We start from the raw sequence: 23,490 nt of genomic DNA, 5'->3' as shown, positions 1-23,490 counted from the left end.
AGATGTACAGTGGATATAGAGGTCTTGGAAGTCCCTCACCTACAAACCCAACTGCTCCAATTCATGAGGATTTGTTATGTTAGTCCGTGGACTAACCTCTATATTGCTTACCATGGCCTAGCAGATCAAAGAAGGGAGGAGCTGATCCTGATTTCTTTTTCTGTCTAAGTCTTCCTCTACTAGAAGACAAACAATTTCGTAGGTAATAACACATCAGCTTGCTGCTTACAGTATCCTAGACGTACTGTGCTGTTGATACTGTGTTGAGGCTCCTGACCTCATCCTAGGAGGAGATTTCATATGTAGAACTTCTACAGGATCCCCAGTGGTGACTGGTGGGAGTAAAATGCAGCAACTGAAGAGATAAGATCATCCAGAGAGCAAGTGAAGAGGTGGATTGCATTTAAAGGCTGCTGCTGGCTGGGATTAGCAAAGCAACCAGTTGCTAGACTCCATGCCAGTTCAAAGCTGGGTTTGCCAGTGTATTCCCCAGAATGTGCTGGGTTTGATGCCTGGCTGTTGGCATGTAGTGTGCTGGCACTGTGAGCCATTCATTGCAAGATGGACGTAATGCGGGGAGTGACTTAATTACAGCTGCCTGTGCTTCTCAGTGGGACATAACTATAAGGGCCGTCTACCTTCTAATCAGGGCTGCTGCAATGCCAGCATACACTCCTAGTTGGTACACATTTTCACAAGTGTTTTTAGCAGTTGCAGTATGTGCTCTGCAAGCAACCCCATACAGTTAGCCTTCCAGAAGGGTTATGGACTGTTCAAAGACTCGATAAAACACTTGCCAGCAGTTTATCTGCATACTTACTTTTTTCCTGTTGAACCTGTAATGACCTTGCCCTAAAGAAGGAAAATGTAAAAGAGTTAATTTAATGTAATAATATATCTAATTGGACATACACATAAACAGATTTGTTTCTTTGTCTTGGAAGTCAACAAAAATAGTCCGTCATACCTTACACTGGCTTATGTTCTCTCTCATCTTTTGACCTTGGAGTGTGATAAGCCCATCAATTGCAGAGCATAGGACAGTGGTGAAATCCTTTTTCACCTGTGGACAGTGCATGTCATAGAATAAACAAGTCAGTAAACACCTTTACTTTTAATTTTTGATGGTTAAAATGGTCTTGTCCTCACAATGAATACCTCATTCAGTCCTTGCAATCTTGTGGCTGCCAAGAGAGTTATGTGGTGTGCAGTGTTTCTGCTCTGTGGATTTCTGCCATGATGAGAGTGGAACATGTAATGAAATACAAGTAGATCCTAACACATCAGCTCCAAGCAATCATTTTTCATATTACTGCTTTTCCACTACTTCAAAGGCCAGAGGATCTTTCTCTCATGCTGGCTGCACAATTTTGGGGATTAAGACCTGCTCCTGCAAGGATTGTCTGGCTTCACCCTTGCCAGGGGTGGCTGTACTGCATTTGCTGCTAAGCTCTAAAGTGAGAGGCATTACTGCACAGTAAGTATATCCTGTTCTTTTCCAGACCACACGAGCAGAGTTTGATTTGCCAGAGTATTCGGTCCGTCGGCGGTACCAAGACTTCGACTGGTTGAGAAACAAGCTGGAAGAGTCCCAGCCAACGCATCTTATTCCCGTAGGTAGTAAGCAAGAATCTGCTCTTGAGGACAGTTATGCATCTGTCTTCCAAGGGTAATATTTGGATGATATGTATTGAGATTTTAAAAAAAGTACTTCATTTTCTTTGAGTAGTTAGAGTTAAATATGGTACTTTATTGTCTTACAGTACAGTGGAAAGAGCTTCCCATTCCTGACTAGTTAGGAAGTTTAGACTTTTCTTGAGTGGCCTAACTGAGAGGTGAGCTTTGTCAGCCTCCTGCGGGGCAATACGTGTGCTGACTACAGTAGCTGTGACATAAATAAAATACATTTCATTTGTTTGCTCAGTTATTACATCTGTATTTCAGAGTGTCTGGGGATTATGAAAAGCCACAGGTACTTCAGGTTCTAGTCTCGGTTTTCAAGATGGCTTTTTGAGTTGGTTTTACAGCGTAATTTAAAACTATTTGTGCTAACACTTAATAGCACTGACATGTAGTAGCACGGACTTGGAAGTCTCAGCCTCTGGCTTGGTAGCTATTGCATGCTGCTCCTTCAGTAGGCAGGAGTTTACCTAATAAGATTAACTAAACTACTGCACCCATTGTTGCTGAAACTGGTCATCCGACCACCTTATTTGGTGAGGGGAGGTTAGTACTAGCTTATATGTTTTTTGTGTGAATAGGTAGGGGACCTGTGAGATCACGGCCTTCAGGGCTTTTGAACAAAGACATTTAAAAAGCCCTGTAGGAATTGAATTGGCAGGAAATAGAAACACTACTAGCATACTTTAGCTTGCCTGTCTGGAATGGTGGAAGTTTCTCTGCCCTCCCTTTCTCCCTCAGCAAGGAGTAGGCTGTGTGAGTATTGTTAGGTTGATCTTTGGTTGAGCACTGTTTAAGTCCTTAATTATGCTGGGACTTGCCTCAAGTGGAATAATAGTTGAGTGTCTCAGAGATAAGAAGTACTTCACAAAACCATGTGACACCACTAACTGGCCGCACACATGTTTAGTGAGCAGTAGGGAAAAGAAAGACAGTGAGCTAGACAGCATAAGGTGGAGGCATGTGTTAAGTGCCCGTACTGTTTTCTCACGCCCCATTCTCTGAACAGCTGGAACAATCACAGTTAAGTTTCTGCAGATTTTTGAGTCCACCAACAGGCAGCCAGTTCTGCCTGAAGCCTCCAAGGTTGTAAATAATAGTCGAGTAGCAGAAGGTGAGTCACAATCAGGGAATCATTTCTTTGCTCTGACCAGGAATTTGTTGCACGCAGAACTTAGCATGAGTAGCTGTAGTACTGGACATGGAACTGGCCGCAGAACAAGCCAGTATCTTAGGTGCTTTTCTTCTAGAAAATCTGGAGATAAAAGGATGTGCTGCCCTATTTTATCTGTTTATGCACAAGTTAGCAATTATGGAATCTCTTGTTAATCTCCTTCATGCAGGGTAGGTGGGGAGACTGCTGAATGCTTTATGTATTTGTCATCTAGAAATAGATGAGGTATAGAAGCTAAAGGCGGTTTCAGATGCACTGACTCAAGTGTATTCTGGAAAGATGTTTCAAGATAATCTAACACTATCTGTATATGTAATTATAGATACTGCAATCCCTGACAGTCTGTTTTAACAAGTTATCAGAAGGGAGTTGTCTTCCTAATCTCAATATAGTGATTCTTCCTAAAATCTTAATAACCTGTAGTTAATGATGTGTCTTTTCAGTGCTGTGTGTCATGACAGCCTACACTTAGGAGCCAAGACTAAGCTCAGTATGGGTTTCTCTTCATCTCTTCAGTTGCTGAGTTACTTCTTTTTAAAAGATCTGAGACATTGTAATATTTTCTTGCAAAAAACAGTAGAACTGATCTCAGATCTCTCTCTAGACTAGAAAAGTAAACCTAACACCGCCAAGATTTGGATGTTTGGATACTTGAAGCTATTTCTGATGGCAATGAACTCTGCTCATATGTCTCAGTAGGGAAAAATAAATTGTTAAGATGGAAGACTAGAAGACAGATAATTAGCACAGTTAAAGCAAGATACCCGTTGCTAATTGTGTGTATTGATTACTTGAGATGGACCTCCGGAGGCCTAAAATGGAAAGGAATGTACCTCCTACTGTAGTTGAAACCAGGTAAATGGCAGAAGTCTTTGTCATAGAGATGCATTCTTCAAATGCTCAAACTAGTGACTCAGTGCCAGTTTGGATGTGTTTGGTTGAACTTTTAGTCTTCCTTTCCCTCTTTTTTTTTTCTTTAAACTTTTTTTTTCCTCCTGTATATATGGTTCTGAGGTAGTGACTTCGTAGAGTCCCAGCTAAAGTTTACAAAGCAAAGGAAGAGAGTTTCTTCCTCCCTGAAAACTAATGCACAAGGCATTATACTTCTGAAGAAGTGTAATGATAGTGTACCTTATGCTGGTTTAACCAGAATGACTGACTGATTTGAATGCTAAGCATAATAAGGTAAGTCTTAAATTGTAAGAACCAAATACAGTGGTCAAAATGTAGCTGTGTTGAAGCTAAGTCATGCTGGCTTTGCTTTTCTAGGAGATGGAGTCTTTACATAAAGCCCATGTCAATTCAGGTATGGTGGGAAAGCAATATGTATAGATTTTTTTTCTTTAATTGTTTTTGACACAGATTTTAGATGATATACTCTTTGCAGAGGAGAATCTTAATTCCTGAATTGGGTGAAAATGGCTGTCACTGCTAGCCTAACTGTAAGCAGATTGTCTGGATGGACTGGTTCACAAGAATGAAATGCAAAGCAAAATTTTAAAACTGATAATAATCTTGAAGTCCAACAGAACATGCTGTCTCAACAGAACAAAAGCAGATCTAGTGGCAGAGCTGAAACTAACCATGCTTCAGCTTAAAAAGTTATTTTCCGTCTGAAGTGGTACTATAGAGTCTGTAATCCAAGTGTAACGGGGGAGACTGCATAACTAGGAAATCTAAAGACAGTCTGGGGTTACATGTCAAGCCAAATGGCAGAGATGAACTGAAGGACTCAAAATAGTAAGGTGTAAAAGTGGGTGTATTATCAGGCCTTTGTCACAGAAACAAACTCAGGAAAGTCAGCTGTGATAGATGACCCCGTGTGCTCACACTTCAGAAAAGATCCAGCCATTTGCTATGTCAAGCCCCTGGTTTGTTTTTGCTCAGTGTTCTCACTAAAGTTGTCAGCTTTTTGGAGGAGGGCCCTGTTCAAAAGCTCTGAATTGTTCAGGGAGGGTGTGTGGGGACTACGTAGAATTGTCAAATTTTCTGGGTTTCCTGAGACTGTACAGCCTTGCTTCAACACTGAGTGGTGGGGCGGGGGGGTGCGCACTTCTGTTATAAATAGCATGCAGCTCTTCTGGCATCTCTTTAGAGCTGGATCTTGAATATGGATAGCTGTAGGAAGAACAGTCTAAGCTATGCTGCAAGTACTTGGTGTGAGTACTGTCTGACTTGCCTGGTGTGACTCTCAGTGGAATGGCTAGCTTTAAGCCAGACCGGCTAAAGGATAGTTCTGAGCACGGCTTGCATCCCATCTGATGCATGGTTCCTGTTAGCAAACACAATGTTTCAGTTCCTTTTAAGACTGGAATTAGATGGCTTTGTTTGTTTCCAAATAATAGAAGCAAGTTTTTGGTCTTTTGAATCTTGTACTCTGACAGCCTCTTCCTGAGAAGTTTGTGGTGAAGGGTGTTGTTGATCGCTTTTCGGAAGAGTTCGTGGAGACAAGAAGGAAAGCATTAGACAAGTTCTTGAAGAGAATAACTGATCACCCAGTGCTGTCTTTTAATGAGCACTTCAGCATCTTTCTCACAGCTAAGGTAAGCCAGTAACTTTCAAATGCAGTTGTTGACCTTTACAATCCCTTCTGAAATTAGGGTAAAAATGCATTAACAAAACTACATGTGCAGATCAGAGCTTCCTCTAAAATACCAGAGGCTTGTTGGGCACTCACTGTTGTGTGTGACAACAGTTTGGGTTCCCCGTACTTGAAGGGAAGGGGAATCACCTTTGCAGATAGATAAATTGCATTCTCCAGACCTGCTTGTTTTGTAGCCTAGAACATACTCCTGTTATGCCAGAGAGAATAAAAATACAGAAACCTGTAGACTCTAAAATCTTCTTTTGGGATGGAGGGAAGGGGGAGTGGAAAAGAAGTCTCTCTTGCACAAAGGCTTTCAAATTTCTTGAGTTTTTCTCTTGCCTGTACTTTTTATACTGCTTGCACTTGATGCCCTCAAAGCTAAGCATGGAGGCCTCATTATTCTCTGTTCTCAGCCAACAATTTAATGCTTGTCTTCTGCATGACTCATGCAGGAATGGTGCAATTTTCCTTGGCTTTCTTTAGAAGTATATAAGGCTAGGAGGACCTGCAGCTATGCTTGGGTTTTACCAGATAGGTGAGAAAAGCTGTAAAAGCATCCCTTTCCAAAGTCACATTACTCTAGCTCACTTCAGGTTCGTGCTCTGCTTGCTGTTAATAATCAATCTCTAATGTTCTTTTATTTCCCCTTCATGGTGAGCTTAACCACTGAAACAAGGCAGAAATGCAGAATTTCTTCAGCACGTTAAATGTCATATAACTCTGTTCCTCTTTTTATCTGCCCAAGCATGCTGCATCTTTCTTTGCTGCTTTATTTTTCTTTTCCCACCCCGTGAAATGAATGTCAAGGCTTCGTCCTCTGCTTTAGAAAGAGTTTGCCTTGAGATTACAGAGCATCCTGGGAGGTGAGGGGAAAGGGCACATGTTCTGCTGACTGTCTCTAATGTTTGAACTTGGTCTAGTGGAGCAGTGAGGTATCAATTCAGTGTGCTAGGACTTCAGAATTTAGTTACTACAGGAAATCATAAGGTCACTTCCTGGCTGAAAAAAGAGAAACCAGCATTTCTTCATGTTCCCTGTTTGGACCTGTAACATACCAGAATGCTTGAGAGAGAGTGAGTGAATAATTTTTGGTTTAAGGATCTTTTCTGATGCTTGCCTGCAGCTTGTGCTGAGGACGTGTGGAAAGCAAAAGTCAAACTGCGTTTAAATGCAAACATAATTGAAAATTGTAGTAGCTGCTAAGATGTCGTGTTTTCTTAATCGGACTAGTATTTGACTTACATTAAGTCAATACCATAGTACATGGAAGGAGTACCATGATACGTGTTTGGAAGATGGCTGCTGGTTTCTTGAATTTTTTTTTTTTTTTTTAAGAACACCTAAGCTTTTAGTCTAGTCTGTAATAATATGTCTAAATTCTTGATCTCTACAGTCCTATGTGGTTTGAACACATCTCTTCCTCAGGTTCTATAGGATAACTGAACTCTAGCTCTTCAGCCAATTTTGAGGTGTTGAGTACTGACCTCTGGTGGAAGAAGTAAAATGAAAAATTGGCAGAGTTTTGGCTAACTAAAACAGTTTTTTTCTGGTGTACTGATAAGGTGAAAGAAAATCATAGGCAAGCAGTCTTGTCAGCATAGATTATCTGAAAATTGGTTTATACAAATGTGTAAAGGAGTGTGAAGGAAGTTTACACTTTCTGTGGCGTTAACATGGATGTGTCTGACCCAGCCTGAGCTACAGTCTCTCTTGCAGAGAAGCTTTGCTGGTCTCTCCATGCTGCATTTTTTCTGCGTGCAGTCTTTACGCGCCTCCTGTTTGAACACAGAACTGGAGTGAGAAGCTTACTTACTAAATAGGTGTGCAATGTGTAGCTCTGTAGTAGGTCATTAGAGCCAGCTGGTTCATCTGATTAATGCTGGTATTGTAGCCATGACTTAGAAGTGTTTTTAGATGAATGGCGTGAGCTCTTTTGGTGGAATCAGAGCTATTAATAAACCTGCTTCCCTGGTGAGAGTACAAGAACATGGGAAAGTGTGGCCACATGCAAAGTTGGGCTACTTAGTTATTTCTAATGTACTTCATACTATTCTTCTGGATAATTTGCTTCCTGAAGCCTTGAAGCGGTGCTTAGCTGTACAGCTTGTAGAAAGAAAGCCTTTTTGCAAGGCTGCATGTCATATGTAATCTCTTGCTTTCACAAGATTTGATCTTGACTGGAAAGTATCCTTCATTGTATTAGTATTTAAACATGTAAGTGAGTTTTCCTAAATATATTCTTTTCTGTTTTGGTTATTTTGTTGTTTTGGTTGTTTGTTTTAATTCCTAGGATCTTAATGCCTACAAAAAGCAAGGAATGGCTTTGCTGTCAAAGATGGGGGAGTCTGTTAAATATGTTACAGGAGGCTACAAATTAAGAAGTCGGCCACTGGAGTTTGCAGCCATTGGGGATTATCTAGACACATTTTCTCTAAAGCTTGGTACCATTGACAGAATAGCACAACGGATCATCAAGGAACAGTTGGGTAAGGACACAAGGTGTTCCATCATAATATTTCAGTGTGAATGCTCTGTGTCTTATTCTGGTTGATAGCATGATCAAGGCAATTTGTGTTGATGATTCTGGCCTGTAATATGTCACACACACAGGGCAAAATCTAATGCCTGTTCCAGATTTTAAAAAGGGCCAAAACCTAACAACAGTGATATTCTGGTATTAACTCAACTCTCCAAAGAATTTTTTTTTAAGTTTAACTTTTTGTACCAACCTACTGTCTTACTGGAGTAATTTTTTGAAAGACTTTTGCAAGATGGAAGAGCCTGGAGGAGTACAAATGGAATTCCTAGATGGAGATAAGCTTTACAGGTCTGTTTTAGTAGAGTCAAGTTTTACATATGTTTAAAAAACTGACCTTGGCTACTACAAAGGTACAGGAGTCTTTGTATTGGAAGTCTGTGGGAATAGTGAGTTAAGAAAGAGGCAACTTGAACCTGTCACCTGTGCAGCCATAGAACACTGTCTATTAAGAGGCTAATTCAACATAGGTTCCTGTGGAGGCCTGTGGAGATTAATGTTATTCAAAAGTGGTGCATAATTTCTCCTATTTTGTGTTTGCACATCTTTGTGCCTTGCTTTTACTCTCAATCTGTTTTTCCATCTGCTTCTTATAGAATACTTGGTGGAACTGCGAGAATATGGACCTGTTTATTCAACGTGGAGTGGGCTGGAGGTAGAGCTATCAGAGCCGCTGGAAGGAGTGTCTGCCTGTATTGGGAATTGCTGCACAGCTCTTGAAGAACTCAGTGAGGACATGACAGAAGACTTCCTGCCTGTACTTAGGGAATATATATTGTATGCTGAGTCAATGAAGGTAAAGAGAACCCTGTGGCAGAAAGCACTGTCATTGTATTTGCCTAGAATTAGGGAGTTCTTTTTTAACAGTGAGAAATGGTGGTAGTGGGAAAAGTGGGGGAAATAAATAATACATTAAGTAGTAGGACATTTTCATAGCCAAAACACAGCTAGGTGTGTTTAATAGCAGGGTACTGCATGGGTAGCATTATCTGTCTGCTCTGACCCTTCAAGCTAGGGTCAGTATTGTAGGGCATACACAACATGTTGCAGAGTTGCCCTTTCATTGGTGTGGCAGGTAGTACTCTATAGAAGACATCCTGTGGCTGCCTAGAATCTTTGAATTGAAGCCAGTTGTGCTTCAGCTCGTCACTACAAGGTCACAGCCTGATCCAACAGGAATTACAGCATTAGCAGTTTCTGTCATTTGTATATAGCAGATATAGGTGCCTTGTTTTAGAAACCATGTGTCCAAATGACAGATATTGTTTCCTCTGTCATCCCCATACCCTAGGCATGATATGCCTGTTGTTAAGTTCTGCATACTAAGTAACTGCTTAAAGATGGCTTTCTGTGACTTGTAATCTTTCTAAGGACTTGATGTTTTGCCGCTTACGCAGATGTAATAAAAGCTACTTTAATGTGGGTTTTATTCTCTTGAAGTTAAGGAGCATTGGTAATCAATCACATCTAATGAGGAAAAGAATTACTGAGTAGACTTCACTACAAAATTATATCAAGGACTTTAGTTTGTCCATCAGAGCTTTTCACCACATGCCCATGGCACAGTATGTGTGCCATATGTATATGTGTGTGTGTATATATGTGTATATGTGTATATATATGTGTGTGTGTGTGTATATATATATCAGGCCTGCTGTAGGGTATTTACAGAGAAGTTCCTTCTGAAGACTTTCCACTTGGAACAACTGTTACAAGGCTATGATACGCATTCCTTTACAGATCTAATAGCCCACTATAAACTTACAGTCTGAACATGGTAGTCCTTCTCCATCTTAGTGCTTCTCAGACTGAGATTTTAAACATGTACTTGTAGATGTCTTTTTCTGAGCTTCAGGAGCTGTATATCTGTGTGATTAAAGTATTCTTGCAGATGGCTTTGCACTAATTCCCTGTGTATATTCTTTGCTTTTCTCACCATCAATTTGATCCCAGCATGAATGAGGTGTATATTCTTTATGGGTCTGTTAACAGTAAAGTATTGCTTGAACACAGTGAGCTGTAGGAAGCCTTGTCTCAGGATGTTAGGACTCTAGGAACTGGAGGTGGGTGGTGTGTGCTTACAAATAAACAGAGCCTGAGTCTAGTGTTAAATATTTTAACTCAGAACTTCTGCCTACCAGGGATGGCATCTGAAGAGGTAAGGTGAATTGTGAGAGGTACTCTTCACAAATATAGGAGAAGAAATTTTTTTAAGCTAAAAAGCAAGGGTCTCTTTAGCTGAAGATGTACTTTAGGCAGATAATCACCACTTACCATAGGGAGAGCAAATTACAGACTTGCATCTAGGCTTCCTTTTGGCTTTTTAGAAGGGCTCCAAGCCAACAGTTACTTAACTGTCTAAAGTACTTCTTCAGCTAAAGAAACCCTTGCTTTTTAGCTTGAATGTTTTAGACTGTTGACTTGACTTTCTTGTTCTCTAAAGGATTATGCTGTTTAATGTCTGGCTTGGGCATCTTATTAGCTTTATTCAGTCTACAAATTTGAAAAACAAGCACAAAAACTATTGTTAGCCAAGAGAGACCGTTCATATTTTCCTTCCCTCTCAGATATCAAAACTGAACTCTCTCAGGTTTTTTTCTGCTAGAAAACTTCAGCCTGTTTCTGTTTCTGAAGTGAGCAGCTGCTGAGCAGTCCTTGCAGAATCTATAACACCAAGTAAGTAACCAAGGTTAATAAGGAGGTTATCCTTGGAGCGCAGGAGACTTTCTGTTGAAAGGGGCGTCCTCTTCACTAGCAGTGCAGTCCTCTTCATCAGCTGCTGTGAGGACTACTTGTGAGATGAAAGTCCCTTTCGGTCTTTCAGAGCTCATCTTTTGCACAGTGTCCTTGATGGAAGGTAACTCTGCAAGTACTCTGAGTTCAGTGCAACCTTGATTTGCTTTGTTTGTTGCACACTGTACTCCTGGTGGAGGTATGGGAACACAATAGAGCAGTCTATAGCTGGCTGAATGTCCCTTGAGTAAGAGCTGCCAAATTATCGTCATTGTTCAGATATGAAGAGATGTCTTCAGGAGCACTGTTGCACCTGAGGGTCGTTGAGGAGCAAGGGGTGGAGCTTCCTGTGCTGATACTGAGTGGCTGATTATAAGAGGTCTCTGGGGAGCGCGGCGACCCAGAGCGCGGTGAACAGGAGCGGGCAAACGGGCATGGTGAGTCACTGGAGCGTGGACAGGGCAGTTCGCGCAGGCAGTATTGTAAGTAAGGTGTCCTCTGTGTTGTTTGAAGTATTTTTGCTGCCTGGTTGCTTTTGGGGTGTCTGCTAGTAATGGTTTCTACACGGTCAAAAACTCTGGTTGGTATAAGTGTATGTGACCAAGTGGAGCTCTCCAAAAAGGCTGCCTCTGTACAGACCAGTTCCTGCCTGGAGTGTTTGACCTTATCAGTGGCTTCAGGGGGTGCTGTGGAGGAGGCGTGCCTACGATGTGAACAGGTGAGTGATCTCCTTTTGCTGGTGGCTGAGCTTAGGGAGGAAGTTGAAAGATTAAGAAGTATCAGGGAAAGTGAAATGGAAATAGACTGGTGGAGTTCAGCCCTTCCATCTTTAAGGGAGGCCTCTGACTGTGAGTCTGAGGACTTACATGCCTCCTGCTCTCAGGTAATAGAAGGGCACCTGATAAATGAAGAGGAGTGGAAATGTATCCCCGCTCGGGGAGATAATAACAAAAACTTCTCCCCATCCCTCAGCCAGGTGCCACTTCAGAATAGATATGAGGTCCTAGATCTAGAGGGCCAGCTAGACGATTTAGAAGAAAATTGTCTGCCCAGTGAGTCCCCCAGTTATGATTCACCTGAAAGATGCATCACCACCTCTAACATCAAGAAGAAAAGAAGGGTAATCATAGTAGGTGACTCCCTTCTGACAGGAGCAGAAGGCCCCCCATATGTCGACCAGACCCATCCCACAGGGAGATCTGCTGCCTCCCTGGGGCTCGGGTACAAAATATCACTGAGAGACTTCCTGGGCTGATTCAGCCCTCTGATTATTACCCACTGCTCATACTCTAGGCTGGCAGTGATGAGATTGAAAAGAGGAGTGTCAAGGCAATTAAAAGAGACTTTAGGGCACTGGGTCAGGTAGTTGATAGGGCAGGAGCACAGGTAGTGTTCTGTGCAGTCCATTTGGTGGCAGAGGAAAATGATGAAAGAAACAGGAGACCTCACACAATGAACAAGTGGCTTAAGGGTTGGTGTCACAGGCAAAATTTTGGATTCTTTGATCATGGAGAAATTTTTAGAGCACCTGCTCTGCTGGAACCAAATGGGATACATCTCTCTGTTAAGGGCAAAAGATTCTTAGCTCTTGAAATGGCAGAACTTGTTGAGAGGGCTTTAAACTAGGTTTGAAGGGGGAGGGGCATGCAGCTGGACTGTCTGAAAGCAGGCCCAAGGGTTGCAAGGCTGACTTAGGGGCAAAGTCAGTAGCCCAGCTGAGGTGCCCGTATACCAATGCACGCAGCATGGGTAACAAAAAAGAAGAGCTGGAGGCCATGGTGCAACAGCAAAGCTGTGATGTAGCTGCCATCATGGAAACGTGGTGGGATGACTCACATGGCTGGAGCACTGCACTCAATGGCTACAAGCTCCTCAGAAGAGACAGGAAAAGGAGAAAAGGTGGAGGGGTGGCCCTTTATATTAGGCAGACTTTTGATACTGTAGGAATTGAAACTAAGGAAGATGGAGTTGAACGCCTGTGGGTCAGAATTAAGGGGAAGGCCAACAAGGCTGACTTCCTACTGGGAGTCTGTTATCGTCCACCCATCCAGGAGGAAGAGGTGGATAACTTATTCTATAAGCAGCTAGGTAATGTTTCAGGATCATCAGTCCGTGTTCTTGTAGGTGACTTCAACCTACCAGACATCTGCTGGGAACTTAATACAGCAGAAAAGAGGCAGTGAGGAAATTTTTAGAGTGTATGGAGGACAACTTTTTGTTGCAGCTGGTGGGTGAGCCCACCAGGGGAGGGACTATGTTAGATCTATTGTTTGTGCATAGAGATGGACTGGTGGGAGATGTGGTGGTTGGAGGTCGCTTGGGGCAAAGTGATCATGAAATAATAGAGTTCTCAATATTTGCTGAAATCAGGAGGAGCACCAGTAAAACTTGTGCATTGGACTTCCGGAGGGCAGACTTTGGCCTGTTTAGGAGACTTATTCAGAGCATCCCTTGGGAAGCAGCCCTTAAAAACAAAAGAGTTCAGGAAAGCTGGCCATGCCTCAAAACAGAGATCTTGAGGGCACAGGAACAGACTGTCCCTGTGTGCCGAAAGGTAAGTCGACGGGGTAAACGTACAGCCTGGATGAGCAAGGAGGTTTTGGAGGAACTTAGGAGTAAAAAGAGGATGTATCAGCTTTGGAAGGGGGGGGTCAGGTCTCTCAGGAAGTATTTAAGGGAGCTGCTAAAGCATGTAGGAAAAAAATTAGGGAGACCAAAGCTCAGTTTGAACTTAGAATGGCAACTTCTGTAAAGGGTAATAAGAAATGTTTTTACAAATATATTAATGCTAAAAGGAAGGGTAAGACCAACCTTTGTTCTTTACTGGACAAGGGAAGGAACTTAGTATCTGCAGATGAGGAGAAGGCAGAAGTGCTTAATGCCTACTTTGCCTCAGTTTTTAGTGAGGAGATGACTTGCCTTCAAGACAACTGCCTCCTGGACTGGTAGATGATGTCAGGGAGCAGAATGGTTCCCTCATTATCGAAGAGGTGGCAGTCAGAGAACTGCTGAAATGCCTGGATATCCATCAATCTATGGGACAAGATGGGATCCATCCCAGAGTGATGAGAGAGCTGGCAGATGAGCTTGCTAAGCCACTCTCCATCATCTGCCATCAGTCTTGGCTCACTGGTGAGGTTCCGGACAACTGCAAGCTGGCCAATGTGACACCCATTCACAAACAGGGTGCAAAGGAGGATCCTGGTAATTATAGACCAGTCAGTCTGACCTCAGTACTTGGCAAAATAATGGAACAGTTTATATTAAGTGCCATCACACAGAACTTACAGGATGGCCAGGGTCTCAGGCCCAGCCAGCACGGGTTTAGGAGGGGTAGGTCATGTTTGACCAACCTGATCTCCTTTTATGACCAGGTGACCCACCTGGTGGATGCAGGGAAGGCTGTGGATGTTGTCTATTTGGACTTCAGCAAAGCTTTTGACACTGTCTCCCACAGCATACTCCTAAATAAGCTGGCAGCTCATGGCTTGGACAAGAGCACCAAGAGCACTCTTCGCTGGGTTAGGAACTGGCTGGATGGCCTGGCCCAGAGAGTGGTGGTGAACGGTGCTGCATCCAGCTGGGGCCAGTCACCAGTGGTGTCCCTCAGGGGTCTGTGCTGGGCAGACATTTATTGATGACATGGATGAAGGCATGGAATCTTTCATTAGTAAATTTGCGGATGACACTAAGCTGGGAGCGTGTGTCGACCTGTTGGAAGGACGAAGGGCTTTGCAGAAAGACCTGGAATGGTTGGACAGATGGGCAGAGTCCACTAGGATGAGGTTTAATAAGTCCAAGTGCTGAGTCCTGCACTTTGGCCACAATAACCCCCTGCAGCGTTATAGGCTGGGGAAGGTGTGGCTGGACAGTGCCCAGGAGGAAAGGGACCTGGGGGTATGGGTGCCAGCAGCTGAACATGAGCCAGCAGTGTGCCCAGGTGGCCAAGAGGGCCAATGGCATCCTGGCCTGGATCAGGAATGGTGTGGCCAGCAGGAGCAGGGAGGTCATTCTGTACTCAGCACTGGTCAGGCCTCACCTTTGAGTATTGTGTCCAGTTCTGGGCCCCTCAGTTTAGGAAGGACGTTGAGATGCTTGAGCGTGTCCAGAGGAGGGCAGCGAGGCTGGTGAGGGGCTTGGAGCACAAGCCGTATGAAGAACTGAGGGAGATGGGGTTGTTTAGGCTGGAGAAAAGGAGACTCAGAGGTGACCTTATCACTCTCTACAACTTCCTGAAGGGTGGCTGTGGTCAGCTGGGCGTTGGTCTCTTTCTTCAGGCAACAGCAGACAGAACAAGAGGACACAGTCTCAAGCTGCGACAAGGGAGATATAGGCTGGATATTAGGAAAAAGTTTTTCACAGAAAGAGTGATAAAGTACTGGAATGGCTTGCCTGGGGAGATGGTGGAGTCACCCTCCCTAGAAGTGTTTAAAAAAAGACTGGATGTGGCACTTGGTGTCATGGTCCAATTGAGGTATTAGAGATGGGTTGGACATGATGATCGTGAAGGTTTCTTCCAACCTAAAAAATTCTGTGATTCTGAGGGAGAGCTGCACCTACAGAGTCAAAGTCCAGTAGTTCTGGTTGAATAGAATATTAGCTGATTTGAAGGAAGCCTAGCCTCTGGATTTGTCTGAAAGATTTGCAGAATGGGGCAGAAGCTGGTGTTATGGCCTTGAGTCAAAATGTGCGCTGAAAGTGTCTAGAGGAGACACTTTCTGAATTACTCGCTTTGCTCAGCACTTGTTAGGCCACAACTGTGTTCAGTTTTTATCTCTGCTGCACACAAAAAAATGTAGATAATCTGAAGAGGGTCCAGAAGAGGACCACAAAGATGGTCAGGGGTCTGAGAAGCCATGTGTATGAGGCAGAGCTGAGAGGGCTAAGTATGTTCAACTTTGAGGAAGAAGGCTTAGGGAAAATTTTATCACCATCTACTAGTCTTTAAGGATAGACTACAATTTTGATGAAAGCTTCCATTTCACAAGGAGATCCATGGAAAAACAGGCACAGTCAGTGCAAATTACTCTAGGGAACATTTTCATTGAACACAAGAGGAGAGTTTTCACCATGAGAACAGTCAACCTTTGGAATAATGTCCCCAGGGAAGTGGTGGATTCCTCAACATTGGACATGTTTAAGATCCAGCTGGACTGGGTGCTGATCCATTTTGTCTAGACTGTGCTTTTGCCAAGAAGGATAGGATGAGGTCTTTTTCAGCCTAGTGGTCTGTGGTTTCTGTTACATGGCAAGGTGATGTCTCAGTTCCTGGTGCAGTGAGGCCCTTGTCAGCAAACATGTGGTACCAAGTTTGCTGATGGACAGTGGTGTTGCCCTGGGAGGCATGTGCAGAGGACAAAATCTCCTATACATGATTCAGTGCAGACACTAGGATGTTATGTAACTTCTTTTTGCTCAACAGTGATAGAATGATTTATCGTGTGATGTGATCCCCAGGGGTGTTCTTGGACATTACTTGTAACACATTTAAAGCAAGCGCTACTTTAATAGGTAACTGTGTCTTTAAGGGACTGAAGTAGCTAGAGATCCTCTTGTGATGTGTAGTGACAGTAGGAAGCTATGTGGTGTGCAAACAGGATTGAAATTAAAATTTGAGATAGGAGGCTGCTGGTAAAATCCTAAAGCTCTGTATAGGCTAAGATGGAACGTTTCAACTAAATACAAAATGGTGAAGGACCTGCTTGAAACTAGGCAGTCTTTTGTGTTTAGACGTTGCTGGTTTAGTTCTGACCTGAAATAACTGAAGTGTGTTAGTTGAGGATTTTTTTCAGTTTTGAGTTTGATTTCTTCCAACTTTTTTTTTGTAACTTTTTTTTTCTCTCTAAGTGAAGCCTTAACTAGTACTGCATGGTCTGTGGTAATTTTGAACATACTTGTTACAGGGCTTTTCATAAATGCTGCTAAAGCATCCAGGCATTGATCTAGAACAGAGGAGATTGCCTGGAGGTGCCAGAGGAATATATGGGACAAGTGAAAGAGAGGGCAGTATTTTTTTCATCACTTATAGGTCGGCCATTACTGGATACTTAAAACTGTATTCACAAGCTCGTTGTTAATGGTCCATAATAGGTGAACTTGAGCACTTAAGGGGAATTAAGACACCTGTTCTTTGAATACAATTTTCCAATGACTGTTAATCATTGCCTACTCCTTCTATAGATTCAGCTTCCCACCCTAGCTCTAGGCTTCTAAAAGCAAAATGCAATTGCTGGAGGCAATTTTTTTTTTTTTTTCCACAGAAGAATTTTCAGTTGAGTCAGGTTCAAGAGGTGATACAAAGTAGAAATACCTATTAAATATCTCAGATTTTTGTTACATTGGTAACCTCAATCACTTAAAGGCCATCCCACATAGTTGCATAGATTCTAAAAAGAAGGGGCAATCTTGTGGTTTTTCAGGCAAGCACAACCAATGGCATGCTTCTGTGTCCCCTTTTGGAACAAAAGGGAGAATTAATCTGTTGAAGATTAATTCTTCAGACTTTCCCTCTTTTTACTGACTAATCTAATGGTAGCTTTGTGGATGGGGTGCCATTCCCATTTATCATGGGAAGTTTGAGACTGTTGATAGCAACATCTCTAGAGCAACTGCACTGGTGACCTTCTCTTGGCTTGAGAAGGAGGAGGGGGATGATGATGATGATGATGATTAGTAGGTCCAGATTTGTATGTACTTGATTGCTCTTAATTAGATCTAGACTGGCTGTTAGAACTCCAAGGAGCTACTGTTTTAAAAACATATTTCTGTAGGCAGCAGGGCATATGACTAGTACTGTGTTACTAGCCTTGTCTGGACCTGTTAAAATTACTAGTTACCAATTCGTGTCCTAATCAGACAATTCGTCCTAGATGGCGGAAGGGAAGTCTCAAAGCCAAGTTAGCTGCAAGAGAATTTCAAGTTTACAGTGAGTGGTGGCTGACTTCCCTCTGAGCATTTTTAATAATAACTTTGCATCAACAGAGTAATTAAAAAATTCTAGTTGTTTCTTTGTGAAACCTGAACTGGTAAGTTGCCTGCTCTTGTAGACACAAAACTGTTTATCTTTTAGTAGGTCATTCTTAGACTAATTCCTGTGGTTGTTTTCAAACTGTAAGACTGTAGTATAGTCGTAGTGAAGTTCTTTGTGGATATAGTACAGGCTAAGGGTAGCATCTTCAGCTCTCTATTTTGAAAATACTCTGTCAAGAAAATGTTTACTGCTTGAGAAACTCTTTCAGGCAGTTCAGTCCTTTTCATATTGTCCTTTTCATAATTTTCTTTTTTTTTTTTTTTCATAAAACCAACAACCAAACCCCCCCAGACTGTTGAAAAATAAAAGCTTACTTTTGCTCTAACACCAGAAAGTGACTGCTTGCTTTAAAGGATTCTGAAGTCTTTGCAGGTGAAAAGGGAGCTGTAATGCCTTCTGTGGTGGTCTTCCTGTCACTTAGACAGTTCTGTTGTCTGTCTGCTGCATAGGATTTCAGAAACTTTACATTAGTCCTTGTCAGCTTTGATGCTTTTGTTTATATCCTTTTCATGGCAGTAATAGGTCAACTGATGAATTAAATTTACTTAGTCAAGGTTATATTAATGGTTTCTATCATGACAGCTTCTATCTTGCATGCCTCCAGCTTGTCCAAAGGTTGAATTTTATCTGCCCCTGCCAGGTGATGGAGAGCAAGTGATGTTTGTTACTAAAAGCTACTCCCTAAATTCTGAAAACAGGACAAAGTAAATCTGGAAATCTGACTTTGGGCTTAATTGGCCCTGAAGATGTACCACTTCAGAGTTTCTTGTGGGCTGGGGGAAGGAGCAAGAGGATCCCTTCACGGCTCTTTTCTCTTATCCATAGAATGTGTTGAAGAAGAGAGACCAAGTTCAAGCGGAGTATGAAGCAAAACTGGAAGCAGTAGCCTTGAAAAGAGAAGACCGTCCAAAGGTTAGCACTTAACACAGCTCTACAAAAACATTTTGCACTTATATTACTTCCCGAAAAGAATGGAGAAGCAGAACTTGCTTTTTTTCTGGATCTCATGGCTTCTTTGCAGTATAAGCAGTTTCTGGCAGAACAGAAATTTGTTGTTGGCAAACTGGTGTGAAATAAAGACCAAAGTGTAAATATATGTATCTTGTCTAGCAACTTCTGTACTACTGATCTCTCATAGTTCAAAGCAGGATGACTCTGTAACGGTTCAACAGCCAGCAGTCAGTTGGATGGTTCAGTGACAGGTAAGAAAGCAGTGGAAGAACAGTCCCTGGTGACTCAGCAATGTGCTAGCTAGCTGAGCTAAGGCTCTATTCCTGGCACTGTGGAACTGTACGGTTGCAGAACATGAGTTTTGGCTGTGGAATACTCCTTATTTTGCCCTTTCTACTAGGGAGCTCTACCTGTGTGATACAGAACAGAGATGGCACGTGTCACTGGATGACTGGTTTTGGCTGGGCACCATGCAAAAGCAAAGCTGTGAACTGACATGCTTATGCTGCCACCCACTTCTGCATGAAAAAGAGTGCAAGAGCCTGTTCTTAAATCACTGCAGCTTTAACTGATGATGGCAACAGGGTTTGTTCCCTTCCTCTGCTTGGAGGTTTTTGGTTTCCCTTATCTTTGTGTTAATAATTAATGGATGACCTCCCAGTATTATGACTACTGTAAAATAAGGTTCACTTTATAGTAGGTTCACATAATATTTTGGATCTAAGAAGCTGAAGAGGATGAGATCATAGAAATATAAAAGTGTTTTTTCTGATCTTTTGTCTATAATGAGCTACAAATAGTGGTGTACTATGTGTTTTGTGGTGCTCTTGTATTTGGCTCTACTGCCTGCTCCTTTGCTGGCTGGTATGGTATACACTCTACTTCCTCAGTGTAGCTTTGTATAAACAGGTTCTAACAGTTGTATCTAGGATTGAGGAAACTAAATCTAGCATATCCAGCAACCCAGGTTTTAGGCATTTGACTTTACTGACATCTTGATGCAGTGGAATTGATGAATTTTGCTAATCTTGCATCTATTAAAAGGCCTTTGAATCTCATATCTCGGTGACATTATTGTGTAAAGTGCAGCATTTAAATCCTTGCGAATTTTTTGAATACTTACATCTCCTCTCCAGAGTATCAGCATATTTTTTGGCAACTCCTTTTACCTTTTCTAACATAAGTAGTTTGTGTTGTGTAATTTACGAGGTGAAGTTAAACTGTGTAGAACTCCTTGGTTAAGGAGTCCACAAAATACCATCTCTCTATTTGTTCGCAAAATACTATCTCCAGGGTTTTCAGAATCTTTCCAGCCAGAGGATGTGTCATTACCTATAAGAGCTGATAGCTCAGAGCTGTGCCTAGCAGCATATCTTACATTCAGCGAGGTCTCCTGGCTATGACTTGCTGGAAACTAAAAGCAGGCAGAGGGTCATGTTGTGGAATGGCATTGGTCTTCCTTGTGGCATATTTGCTGATTTGGCAGAAATTACGTAAAAAGACTCCAAACAAAACCTTAAGAGAACAAAAGCTTTTGTTTAGATCTTGAAAGGAAAGCCTATCACTACTTGATAATCTCCTACTGGAGGGCGTTCTGGGCCTCCTGTGCACATACCCAGCCTGGCATCACAGAGCTCACCAGGCCATTAGATTGCTCTGGCAGTGGGATCAACCTAGAGCTCAGTGGCCTATGAATGCAGAAGGCTTGTAGTGCTACTGTGACTCTCTGTCAGCAGGTACTGCTCAGAATGCCGAAGCTTACACCAAAAGCACAGCGTGGGTGGTGTTTATGCGCCTGTGGCATCATGATGTTAGTGTGGAGCCTGCAGCCTTTCAGTGGTGAAATGCCTCTCACCCATTCCTCACCCATGCTGAAGCTGATTTTGCAGAAATCTACCTGCACACTGAAGAATGGGAGTGGTTTTGTTTTGGTGAGATGAAGTTCTCCTCTGATGACGTGTCTTATTCTGTCTACTTCAAGACTTTGAAGTGGTGATCTATGGGAACAGTAAATACAGCAGTGCAGAACTTGAAGTAGAAAGTGGGGGCTAAAAATCTGCCTTGTAGCAGATAACTGTTTCCCAAGAACTAGGAAGGTAGAAATATCTTATGCAAAGATTAGTTGTCTAATTAATGCTGGATTCGTTCTCCTTTACAACCATTTGCTATTTGGTAATGATAATGTAGAGGAGTTTTGAAGTGGACATGCTATCTGTAATTGACCACACTAAATTACAGATGTTAGGCAAGCTTTTTTTTTTTTTAAAAGAACAGAATCAGCGTGAAGAGGATTAGATGTATATGCAGATCTTCTTATCATATATTTACGATTCCTCAGTTCCTGCCTCCATGTACATCTCTTATTGGTTGAAATTGACTCACTAAAATAGTCCTGGGCCCTTTAAGATTGTGTTGGAGTTTGAGCCAGTTGTCACTTTGGTTTTGTGGCTTGAGGGGGTTTTGAGCTATTAAGTAGCTGAGAGCAGATGTCACTAAAGAAGTAGCAACTTTCCCCTAAATCAAATCTACTTTCTTCCTGGTTCTTAGTTGTTAGCTAATATTTAGTGTCTCCATTGGTAAAAACAGATAAAAGCATCAGCTTTGATGCGTCAGCTCAGGCCCAAATTTGATTATAAACACATAATATCTCTTTGCATTGAATATGCACTGATATAAAATGCTTAAAAGCTGTTAATTAACTTAAAATTTTGTCTTAACTACTTTGTTGCAGATTATGTTCTGGGGAGCTGCAGTTTGTAAGGTGAGGCATTTGCACTCCCAAATAGGGCTGCTGCATGTGCAGACGCTACTTTTCATGATGCTTCTGGAGACTTGGTTGGAGTTGGTTGTTGTTGTTCCTTAATAAGAGTACGTGTGACCCATCTGCTGACCACGGGGTTATCCCTGTAGCTCTAAACTCATACAGCCCTCTTAGCCTGACAAGCCAGAGAACTTGCTGTGAGAAAGACAGATTTTTGTATAGCTTCATTGTAGTTTCAGATCCCAGCAGAAGCTAAGTTAATTAGATTAGGAAATCTTCTGTGGTTTTGCTTCCAGTCTTTGTAACTATTTCTCTTGATAGCCTTTCCCATTAAAATAGCAGAATACTTACAATGCAAGGCATCATAAATTATTCCTGGTTTTGCCTGGTGGTATACATTATATTAGCTAAAACACAAGCAAAGAACACCAGCTTAGTTGGTCTAAAGTGTATGTACCTTGGGCCAGTGACATCTGTCAAAAATCCATTTAAATCTCTGCCTCAGCTTGCAGTAAACTGTCCTTCAAGACTTCATTTGTTGCTCTTGCATGGTTGTGTGTCCATTGTTGAGCGTAGAAATCCATGAACCCATCCAATGTTGATCATGAATGCTTTGCAGTTAAATTTTGTACAGGAGGCCTATAAGGCTAAAAGTGGAAGCTAGAAACTAAGGACTTGGAAATTTATTCTGCATCTGTCAATATCAAGGTGTCTCACCCAGCTTTTTTGAAAAACCTTAATGTTTGTTGTTATATATACACTGGTGTAAATTGCAACATTCATGCTGTAGCTGTAAATGGGAAGCAGGAAAGTTTGCTGTGGAGGGAAGCTGCTCAGTTTGAGCGCTAAGAGCTGAGCCTCAGTACCAGTGCTTACACCAAATGCCTTTCCTGTGCTTTCAATAAGTGCTTCCTCCATGCCTCTCTATCAGGCATGAAGATGGACAAATGCTCACCACCTCAAACAGTGAAAAACACATTAAGCAATCTCATATTCTCTCTAGTTCAGAACTGTGACTTTTCCCTGCAGCCATAACTGAGTTGATTCAGGATAACTTCTGGATTGTGAACTTACCCTTTCTTCTGTAGTTTTACTCAGTAAGGTTTGAGCTAATTCAGCATTCTAGCAGTCTTAGTAACAGTTTTAATCTTATTTTCATTTGCTGCAGGTACCCACAGATGTTGAGAAATGTCAAGACCGAGTAGAATGTTTCAATGCTGACCTGAAAGCAGATATGGAGAGATGGCAGAACAACAAAAGACAAGACTTTAGGCAGCTACTCATGGGGATGGCAGATAAAAACATCCAGTACTACGAGAAGGTATGTGTCACTATTGGAGCACTGGCAGGAATAAGAGTAGTTTATTTTCCTCTGAAATGGTGATAATTCGTCAGGAGATCTTCACACTATCTTGAAGAATATTAGACATCTGAAGCTGCTCTTTATCAGAGATGGAAGTTGTGGTCAAGTGAACTCTGTGAGACTAATGGCCTTCTGCAAGTCAGCATTCCTACAGCATTTTATCTTGCTTGCTTGTCTGTTTTGCACTTTTGAATTGAACAGATTACTGAGCAGCAGCAGTGGTGATGAAAAAAGCCCCAGAACTGCACATTCTAGTAATATTACCAGAGCAGAAAAATCTCTTGATTCTGTCTTTTATGAACAAAACTACATGAGTTAATGCATGTCCACACAGTCATATATAGATTACATCTGCTGTGTATAAGTAACTCTAATCCCTGCCCCTTTGTGCATCATTCTGTCCCTTGTATACTAGTCCTTAAAATACCTAGCCTCTGCCCTTTTTCAGTTGGTGCATTTGTACCTGAGGTTTGGTGTTAGATTTCTTTATTTTTAATTAAAAGGACCTTGACAATACTTCTAGTCTAATTTTCCTTTGTGGTAGAACAGTGCTGCCCAATGCAGCGGTGGATACCATAGGATCACAGAATGGTTTGGAAGGGACTTTAGAGGTCATGTAAGTTTCAACCTCCTGCCAGAGGCAGGGATGCCTTTCACTAGAGTAGGTAGTTCAGA

At 42.1% G+C, this 23,490-nt stretch overlaps 1 protein-coding gene across 1 annotated transcript in view; it reads left to right on the top strand.

The window, feature by feature from the left end:
• Positions 1-23,490, top strand: part of SNX30 (sorting nexin family member 30) — a 55,481-nt gene that overhangs the window by 25,607 nt on the left and 6,384 nt on the right. Inside the window, exons 3-8 of the mRNA XM_040090744.2 lie at positions 1,503-1,613; positions 5,239-5,397; positions 7,732-7,927; positions 8,574-8,773; positions 18,566-18,652; positions 22,621-22,773. Coding sequence (XP_039946678.1) covers positions 1,503-1,613; positions 5,239-5,397; positions 7,732-7,927; positions 8,574-8,773; positions 18,566-18,652; positions 22,621-22,773 — 906 coding nt within the window. The remainder of the gene's footprint in view (positions 1-1,502; positions 1,614-5,238; positions 5,398-7,731; positions 7,928-8,573; positions 8,774-18,565; positions 18,653-22,620; positions 22,774-23,490) is intronic.

This window comes from Hirundo rustica, chromosome Z, assembly GCF_015227805.2.
Source record: "Hirundo rustica isolate bHirRus1 chromosome Z, bHirRus1.pri.v3, whole genome shotgun sequence".
Classification (NCBI taxonomy): Eukaryota; Metazoa; Chordata; class Aves; order Passeriformes; family Hirundinidae; genus Hirundo; species Hirundo rustica.
Note: the sequence above shows the minus strand (reverse complement) of the source record. Positions and strands in the feature narration are given on the sequence as shown.